This window comes from Aplysia californica, unplaced genomic scaffold (genome assembly GCF_000002075.1).
Source record: "Aplysia californica isolate F4 #8 unplaced genomic scaffold, AplCal3.0 scaffold00084, whole genome shotgun sequence".
Taxonomy (NCBI): Eukaryota; Metazoa; Mollusca; class Gastropoda; order Aplysiida; family Aplysiidae; genus Aplysia; species Aplysia californica.
Window position 1 is genome coordinate 443,705 of NW_004797354.1, and position 10,547 is coordinate 454,251.

General features: G+C 40.4%; 1 protein-coding gene across 1 annotated transcript in view; it reads right to left on the reverse strand.

Annotated features, from left to right (window-relative positions):
• Positions 1–9,972, reverse strand: part of LOC101853150 (T-complex protein 1 subunit alpha) — a gene marked incomplete at its 5' end in the record, with an annotated part of 16,258 nt that extends 6,286 nt beyond the window's left edge. Inside the window, 7 exon segments of the mRNA XM_013080402.1 lie at positions 657–832; positions 5,264–5,390; positions 6,143–6,324; positions 6,997–7,107; positions 7,554–7,651; positions 8,433–8,561; positions 9,887–9,972. Of these exon segments, the coding sequence (XP_012935856.1) occupies positions 657–832; positions 5,264–5,390; positions 6,143–6,324; positions 6,997–7,107; positions 7,554–7,651; positions 8,433–8,561; positions 9,887–9,972 (909 nt within the window).
• Between the last annotated feature and the right edge of the window lie 575 nt (positions 9,973–10,547).

The window sequence follows — 10,547 nt, forward strand, 5'->3', positions numbered from 1 at the left end:
ATGTGTGTGTGTGTGTGTGTGTGTGTGTAGCAAAAGTAGCCCATGGTCAATCAGCCACATATTTAGTTCAGTTTCTTTTGAGTTTATGAGAGGCACATTTATACTGTAACATTTATTTAGAGATGGGGAAAAGGTAAGACCAACAGACAGAAACAACCGACGGAAAGAAGTATGACTCACCACTGGCAGGTTCCACTTCCCTCCACCTACACAAATCAGACATAATCGCTTTTGTCTATCAACATTTTTTTAAAAGTAAGTTTTACGGCACTTGCAACACACTAAGGTCATATATTATATATATAACAAATGGATAACAAACACAAAAAAAGGAGCGGGTATAAGGACGATAGATGTTTGATAGGAAAGAAGGAGCAAACAGCACTAGAGCACCCGCCAGACAACCATAGACACAATCAGAGTATAACTGTTGGGACGAGGGTATTCCCACAACAGGACATTCCCACACTGACCACTCATATGAGGCACTGTCTCATCCATCTCGTCCAGACCTGTAACCGCCAAACATTTCAACTCCACATATGAGCACTAATTCCAACATGCGTAATCTTCTTTTAGAAAATGTAGAAGAAATATATACAGACTTTACTTGCTTAGTTTGCCAGGGAAGAGTAGGAAAAAAAAAGTCGACTCACCGCCAGTGGCCTTGGCAATGCGTTTCAGATCAGCCTTTTTGCAGCGTCGGACAGCTATAGCGCCGGCCTCCACAAAATACTTTAGGCACAGGTCATCAATGCCTCCGGTAGTCAGGATAACATTGGCTCCTGCGTTGACGATCTTCTCGATACGTTCTTTGGTGATGTCAGACTCTCTGCCGTGTCAACAAAAAAGTACATGAGTATTGAGGAAAGTGGAAAATATATCAACGCAGCAAAACTTGACAGAATGGGCTTCTCCACGATAAAAAATCTTTTTTTTTTTTTGGTTTGAGAGAAGAGAAACACTTCCAGTGACTTCCACAAAACAGCTTTCATTTATTGCAGGAAAAAATTAAAGACAGGTAGACTAAAAAAACAAAAACACAAACACACCAAAAAAAAGGGGGGGGGGGGGAGAGTGTAATGTGTAAGCAGCCATCCACCTACCCACTTTAAATTTAAATATTAAAATATCAGACAAATGTAGACACAACCTACTCATCACTACTGAATCAACAAACAAAAACAAACAAGTTGTAAACATTACTGCTTTGATGTAAACATTACTGCTTTGATAGTTCAACACTTTAGCGGTCAACCAAACAAAATCTTTTGGGAAATCACATGCTATGTCGGCATAGTCATCGAAAGCAAAGCAGGCTACTAGAACCAGTCACTTTACAATAAACAGTGCCCTATTTTGCTGTTCCCCAGTGTATATACTGTCCAAGAGATGGTGGCTCTGGACAGCAAGTTGAATGGGGTTACTGAGTCTTGCCAAAATTTCTCACTTTGTTTGTTTCTTCACCTTCTTTTTCTTCCAACTATAGTTTCCATCTCGATCTTAATAACGGAATAGCGGATCAGGATCAAAATACCAGAAAAACCTGAAGAAAGCGGAAAAGTGGCATCCCTGTTTAATGTTAATATAAGGAGCAGCATGGTGACACCACAATGGTCATGTAGTGAGAGAAAATAGGAAGACTGAAAGATAGTCTTTAGTTTTAGTACATGTTTTAAGGCACTTGCAACACAAGGTCATTTAAGTGCCGAAGAATAGAGGTGTTACAAGAGAGTAAAGTACATGAAAGAGGAAGAGAGATAAGGATGATAGATGTTTGAAAGGAAAGAAGGAGCAAACCACACCAGAGCACCCGCCAACTATCCACAGACAGAAAGAGAGTAAAGAAGTAGCACCCGCCAGTGCACTTCCAACATCGAACAACAGCAGATGTAGACACAGTCATCACAGTCATGTGACGGGCTCCCAACCCAGAGATGGAGGCCCCACCAACTAACCATCAGACAAATGTAGACACAACTTACTCATCACTATTGAATAAACAAACAAAAACAAACAAGTTGTAAACATTACTGCTTTGATAGTTCAACACTTTAGCGGTCAACCAAACAAAATCTTTTGGGAAATCACATGCTATGTCGGCATAGTCATCAAAAGCAAAGCAGGCTACTAGAACCAGCCACTTTACAATAAACAGTGCCCTATTTTCCTGTTCCCCAGTGTATATACTGTCCAAGAGATGGTGGCTCTGGACAGCAAGTTGAATGGGGCTACTGAGTCTTGCCAAAATTTCTCACTTTGCTTGTTTCTTCACCTTCTTTTTTTTTCTTCCAACTATAGATTCTATCTCGATCTTAATAACTGAATAGCGGATCAGGATCAAAATACCAGAAATACCGGAAAAAAGCGGAAAAGTGGCATCCCTCTGGTCCCTGTATAATGTAGGAGCAGCATGGTTTAGTTTTCAGTTTTAGTAGAGATTTTACGGCGCTCGCAACTGCATAAGGTCATATGAGCGTCAGAAGATTACGGTGTTACAAGAGAGCAACAAACATAAAAAAGGAGGGGGAGAAAAGGCCGATAGATGTTTGAAAGGAAAGAAAGAGCAAACCACACTGGAACACCCACCAACTATCCACAGACAGAAAGACAGAGTAAAGAAGTAGCACCCGCCAGTGCACTTCCAACATCAAACAACAGCAGATGTAGACACAGTCATTACAGTCACGTGACGGGCTCCCAACCCAGAGATGGAGGCCCCACCAACTAACCATCAGACAAATGTAGACACAACTTACTCATCACTATTGAATTAACAAACAAAAACAAACAAGTTGTAAACATTATGGCTTTGATAGTTCAACACTTTAGCGGTCAACCAAACAAAATCTTTTGGGAAATCACATGCTATGTCGGCATAGTCATCAAAAGCAAAGCAGGCTACTAGAACCAGCCACTTTACAATAAACAGTGCCCTATTTTCCTGTTCCCCAGTGTATATACTGTCCAAGTGATGGTGGCTCTGGACAGCAAGTTGAATGGGGTTACTGAGTCTTGCCAAAATTTCTCACTTTGCTTGTTTCTTCACCTTCTTTTTTTTTCTTCCAACTATAGATTCTATCTCGATCTTAATAACGGAATAGCGGATCAGGATCAAAATACCAGAAATACCGGAAAAAAGCGGAAAAGTGGCATCCCTCAGGTCCCTGTATAATGTAGGAGCAGCATGGTTTAGTTTTCAGTTTTAGTAGAGATTTTACGGCGCTCGCAACTGCATAAGGTCATATGAGTGTCCGAAGATTACGGTGTTGCAAGAGAGCAACAAACATAAAAAAGAAGGAGGGGGAGATAAGGCCGATAGATGTTTGATAGGAAAGAAGGAGCTAACCACACCAGAGCACCCGCCAACCACCCACAGACTGAAGGACAGAAACACAAGAGAGTAAAGAAGTAGCACCCGCCAGTGCACTTCCAACATCAAACAACAGCAGATGTAGACACAGTCATCACAGTCAGGTGACGGGCTCCCAACCCAGAGATGGAGGCCCCACCAACTAACCATCAGACAAATGTAGACACGACCTACTCATCACTATTGAATCAACAAACAAAAACAAACAAGTTGAATGGGGTTACTGAGTCTTGCCAAAATTTCTCACTTCACTTGTTTCTTCACCTTCTTTTACCAATAACATCAAGCTGTGAGATGCTATCTTATCACAAAAATGATCTTGGTGACATCTTCAGCCTAAACAGTGAATGTTCTCAATACCCAGATTTGCCTACCGCATGGCAGAGATCTAGAAACGTTGACTAAATGAACTTTACACATTAAGTGAAGGAGAGCCGATCCTTCCATTGTGCAACAATACATAACACACACACATTAAATTTTTTTAAAACCACAACAGAAAAATGAACAAAGAAAGAAAGAAACAAAGTGCAAAACTGCTACACAAACTTGTAAAATGACAAGTCTGATGGCTTCACTTCACAAGGGTTTGTGCGTTTCCCGTTTCCTGTTGAAAGATCCTACTACATTCTAGAAGGGGTGATAATAATATATTCAATGCTTTTGTTCAGCCTTTAATACTTTGCCATCATATTTTGGGGAAAATCCAAAGAAACTGAGTGATAAACATTGCCAATTGGCGAGATGAGGTGGCAAAGTGTTAATGTACATATAAAGAACAGCATGTTGACCCCACAATGGTCAAGTAGTAATTGAAAAAAAAAAAAGGCAGACTGATACAAACATCGGAGAGTAAAGAGGTAGAGTTGGCAACTGCATTTCATCAATCAAAGATAACAACAGATGTAGACACAGTCATGTGACAGGCCACCAATCCAGAGATGGAGGCCCCAACAACTAACCAGTGTCTATGCTGTGCCCCACTGTATATACTAGCACAACAAGCAGTAGTTGGCCAGCAAGTTGAATGGGGGTATATATATATGTCTTGCAAAGAGGACAGATCGCATAAAAAACACATACAATATAACACGGATGGGTCTAACACAGAAGACTCATGCATCCTGCACCTGCGGTCCCATTCCCCCCCCCCCTCTTCTTTATCTTCGTAAGATATCCCTCGAACTACAGAGGCCGGTCCCAACGAATTCGAGCTATCCATATTACACTGTACACCAATAAGCTTCTTTGGTTGCCATTGATTGAGGTGCCATGCACTGCTACACACAGAGAACAAACCGAGATACAAAATGGAGCATCAAGTTCTCCAGAAAGACACAGAGCTTGGAGAAAATCATCTTAAATAAAGAAAACCTAGATTGGTATGTTGAACTTCCACACACAGCCCTGCCTACCCATCCATGGCCAAAAACAGGAGTTTTCCACACAATCCTCCAAAAAATTTGAATTTTCGGATAAAAAAATCAAAAGAGTCCTCAGAATTCCGGTAGAATTAGATTACATGACAAATCAATAGTGGCAACTTTAAAAAATCAGTAGTTTTAGGCCATTTACGACAAGTCCGCAAATTTTGTAAACAAAAGCAATTTAAAATGAGTATTTTCATGTCATTTACAATAAGTTGTGTCTGATGCTGACCAAAGGAAATGGAACAAAAAAAAACAAAAACAAACCCAAATACCCCCCCCCCCCCCCGCCCCCAAACTACTGAAGACAGATTAGGGCAAGTGAGTCAGAGGACCTACCAACCACAGGCAAATAACATTCACGACATTGACACATTTCCACAGGAAGCCGAGTAGAACAAAAGTAACACGAGCAGACCACACCAGGAGCACCCATCAACCAGCCACAGGAAGCCTTCCTTACCTCTGTCTCATGAGGTCAAGCTGTACAGGGTCTTCTATCAGGATCTGGACACCCAACTTCATTTTGGTTTTCTGCAGACTGAAGTCAAGACAGGCAATCTTTGCATTTGTGATCGCCTTGGGCATGGCTGTAGACAAAGAAAAATCAATTGCAGAATTGCAATTTTCACACAAAGTCAAAGCAGCAAATGAGCACACAAAAAGAAAAAAAAAGTCAATCCCCAAACAACACATAAACTGATCACCAACACCCTTTTAACTATTCATTGAAAAAAATTTAAACACAACACTGACCTAGAGGCTGGAGTAAAAAAAACAAAAAACCCAAAAATATCAATCTAAACAAGTTTTGCCTGTTCTGATTCCCATTTTTAAAAAGTCAGAGAATAAGGATGAGTAATAACAACTTTACTTTTCCGATCCAGCGGCGAGTAATAACAAGCAACCCATTGCAATATCATGTGCAATTGAATCAACTATCTCAACCATTGCCAACTAGCATCTGTGGTGCAACGTTTCAATGCTACAAAACCACACAAAGAAGACGCGAGTTTAATTGGTCGCTTTTCAGGACAAGCGGGCTAACCTAGTTTTCGGGGGGCTTCCAGAAATCTTGACCAACACCAAAAGTGGGCATTGCCCTATCTCCTTTGGTTTCATTGGGGTGTATATTTGTTTGGTTATAGAGAAAATTCTCATCGTCTTTTAACGAAACTGAACAAGGGGCAAAAACTTTTCCTTCCATTTTCTCAAAACAGCATTTTTCAGGATAGCCCCCTTGCGTTTAAAAGCGACCAACTCCTGTACAGGGAAATATATTTTCAGAAGGCCACCAAACCTCACGCGTGTCCCTCCTCCCCATACAGTACAAGAAAACTACCTTGTGAGGCGACGGTGCAGTTGAGGGCGTAGCCTTGAACAAGGACACTCTCCCTGGAGCTGCGCCCGTGAGCCTTCAGCACGTTCACAGCTTTGACGGGATAGCGGTAGCCTCCCTTGCCGTCAGGCGTCTTGACAGCGTTCGCAGCATCCACCACCATGTTGGCAAAGAAGTTGGAGTCACTTAAGCTGCGTCAAGGTCTCACCACATTTGACAATCGGAACTTATAAAATGACAAGAGTTTGAAAGCTCCATCCTGGAACTGTACAAACACTTGGTAGTCCAATTTCAACAGAGGAATAAACATCCCATGTTTAACACAACTTGTTCCCTTTTAATTTTTGTTTTAGTAGACCTTTTCTAATCTAATGCAGCTCTGAAAAGAGTAGACTTGATTCTGAACATGTGACCTCAGGGAGCCACATTGGTAAGCCAAGTTATTCATATCAACTTCTAAACAAAACAAGAATGTGGATGCAGTCATGAAACAGAAATACCAGAGAGAAAAGAAGTAGCACATGCCACAGCATTTCATCAATCAAAGACAACAGCAGATGTAGACACAGTCATGTGACAGGCCACCAATCCAGAGATGGAGACCCCAACAACTAACCCGTGTCTATGCTGTGCCCCACTGTATATACTAGCACAACAAGCAGTAGTTGGCCAGCAAGTTGAATGGGGTGAGTTGTGAAAAGATTATGTACCAAATGTGTGTAGTCTCTTCACAAAGTCATCTTTAAAATGGTTTTCCTTGTTCTATTTCGTTTCAGACAAACTGTTCAGACCAAATCTCTGAAAGAAATAAAGCTGGCAATTCCGACCTTCTTGAAACGATTACACAGAAAGGATACGGTCCAATAATCTTGCTGGACATGCTGGTCTTTGCAGCGTTGACAATACAGTCTCTGCCCAGGTCGTCCACGGAGATAGTCAGGTGCTCCTGAATATACTTCACAGCCTCCCTGATGGACAAATACACAGAACATTATTGGTAAATTATGTCAGATAAGGGATAACAGCATCCATCCAACCGAGACATCACTGAACAAACCCTGATGGACAGACACAAATACACAGAACATTATTGGTAAATTATGTCAGATAACGGACAAGAGCATCCATCCAACAGAGACATCACCTTCAGTAACTAGATGATATAACTATGTCAAATGAGGAAAAGCAAAATAAAACCCCATTTGGGGGAAATTAAAAAATCAAAAAATCAAACCAGACACAGAACTACAACCTAAATCAAAGGGTTTAGAAACTGAATGGATCATACATTGCCCCCCCCAAAAAAAAACAACAACAAACAAACAAAAAAACAAACACTTCTAATGTAAATTGGAATGAGCATGCATCTTGCAAGCTACACAGAACCAATGTTACCAACTCCACTCCCACTCACTTGCATGCCAGCCTGTATCCACTGATGATGGAAGTCGGGTGAATCTTGCACTTGACCAGTTCATCAGCATTCTTCAGAAGCTCTGCAGCAATGATCACCTAAAAGATAATGGCAAAGTTTGCACTTCAAAGAGCAGTTTGTTTGCTTTGAAAGGAGAAGCCCATTGTTGTATTTACAAGTGTCAGACTTTCGCAGTCCATACAATTCTAGCATTGATCAAGTAATGCCCCCCCCCCCCCCCCCCCCAAAAAAAACAAACCCAACAACACAGGGTCCCCTTAAACACATTTCTATAAACTTACAGGACTAAAACCAAGAAGAAACAATCACATCTCATTCCATTAAAATGACGGCTACAAAACTACATAAATTTCATTCAGGCTTGCCAACCTTTTCAATACCCAATTTGGGACACATAATTTTGTAACATTAGATACTGTAACAACAAACAAAATTACATCAAATGGGTCTGGCTTTCGTGTAGTGAATGTAATATGGCTCTCAAATTCTCGACTGCTGAATCCAGGACAATACCGGGAAATTCAGGATAGGTGACAAGCCTGTATATACGAGAAATAAAATTTTCTGAAACCGTCAACACTTCCTACTTTCTTCAAATTTCAGGGTTGTTTTGGTTTTTATGGCACACATGCAATACAGAGACGTCATGTAAGTGCCAAAAGAGGTCTTACTTGAAAGTGACATTCAAAGGAAAGGTAGAGGAGAGGTAAGGAAGATAAATGTCTGACAGAAAAGAAGAAACAAACCACACCAAAGCACCCATCAACCATCCACATGGAACTTCAGGGGGGAAAAAAAAGAGCATCTAGGTACGATACGGCTCAAAGTGTAACACACCCCCTTGCACTATTCACTCACCACGCTGGTGGTGCCGTCGCCGACTTCTTGATCTTGTAGATCGGCCAACTCCACCAGGACCTTTGCTGCAGGGTGCTCTACCTCCAACAACTTCAGGATGGTGGCTCCGTCATTTGTGATTGTAACATCCTGAACAAACAAAAAAAAAGTTTTAAATTAAACAGAACTTCAGTGTACAACTGCAAAGCATCTTGAACTGAAAAAAAATATATAAATGGATGAAACTTAGCAGCTCATCAGATGAAAGGTCAAACTTACAACTTGCAAGCTTAATGTCAACAGATCTTTAGTACCAAAGAAATAGCTATGGTCGGGTGATTGTTTTTGTTTTCATAAACTAAGTGGAGCTGCTGCTGTTGTGTTGTCAATCTGGCGGGCACTTCAATTTCTTCTTACTTTAACACTGTACAATTTCAAATCCCTTTCCGTGATACATTTCATGTACTAAATACTACCACCCAACCAGCAATAAAAGAGAGCCGGAAACTGTCAGAAACAAGAGCTTGCTAGCCTACTCACAGGTCGGCATGTGACTGGCTACCTAATAATACAAAGGAGTCGTAATTTTGTGGTTAGGCTACTGAATAATAAGGTTGAGGGTTGGCGTGCAGAGAAAGCATTTGATTGCCTTCTGTGTGAAAGTTGTATACAATACTATAGATTCGGTACCTTTTAACCTCGGCTCAATTGTAATGTTTGAACGTGCCTCACAAACCTGTGCCCCTATGTCGATAGAAGTTCATTCTGTTCATGCGAAGCTGTTTAATTAAATAAATTTTCAAGCAAATATTGGTCTTGAAGAAAAATTAATTGCAGAGAACTAGATTCTAAGACCCAGGGAAATTATGGTGGCTGTGTGCAAAAACTAAGAGGAGCAGCTGCGTATTGAGAACTAGATTCTACACTAAAAATAGCATTAAGTTGCCAAGTTTCATTCATGATATAGTTTTAATTTATTCCTGATTGATGAGTAGTTTTCTCTTAAAATACACCTGGAAAGCCCACTCACTTTTGGGCAATATTTTCCAATATAGACACAAACATATTCAATTACCGTAATACGTTACTACCAAAAGCATCTATAACTTGAAAAAATAATTTTTTTTAATTTATTATCATTGGGTTTAAAAAAGGCAAAAATCCTCAGTGCTCAGAGTACAAAGACTTTTTCAAATTATTTGAAGGAATTTCAAAGAACATATAATCTTTCATCGTCACTGCAGAGATTATGAGTTCTCTAACAACAGCAATGAAAGTTTTTATTCATAAATATTCTTTTGTCTGGTGAGAAAAGGCAGAGAATGACAAATAGAGAATTTTCAATGGCAATTCATGAGAGGTGGGAGGTCAGACCATCTAAAGAGCAAGTCTGCAAAACCCTCCGAGACACCTGACGACAAAAACTACCACCCAACTTTGACTTACATCCTGCTGAGTAAATCAACATCACTTACCCCAATATCATCAACCAGCATCTTGTCAAGTCCAACTGGACCGAGACTGCTTTTGACGATGTTGGAGATGGACATAGCCGCCAGAACTGAAAGGAAAACAAGACAATGGCATTGTTCTTTTTGGTCTGGACCAGTCTTTCATAGATTTAGTTTCCACGATCAAGTGCCTACAAATAATTCTCAAGGGACCCATTTCTTTTCAGAATAGGCTGACTATCACTAGTCCCCACTTACAATAATTTTTTTAATTTACTGTGCCCCCCCGATCCCAACACCTATAGTTTCCCAGAGATTCATTCATGATTGAATATAGCCAAATGACCCCTATCTTACAATATAATCCTAGTTTGGGTAACTCCTGCAACATGTAAAGTACAAGGAGAAATGATTTAATCGGAACAGGTTCCATTCATTTGTACCGCAACCTGCATGAACATGATGTTTCCCACCATATCTTTGGACAAGACAACTGAACTCAAGAGATTTGAGGGCTAAATTGTCATAATTTATCATTTATCATTTTTGCAGCAGAACATGTTCACAGTATATATGTGGCCACTAAAACCTTTGCAAATCAATTGTTTTCAAGTAAATATCAATTTTAATTAACAAAACGTCAAATCATGGTGAAGTGCAGGGGGGCATGTCCCCCTACCCCCCC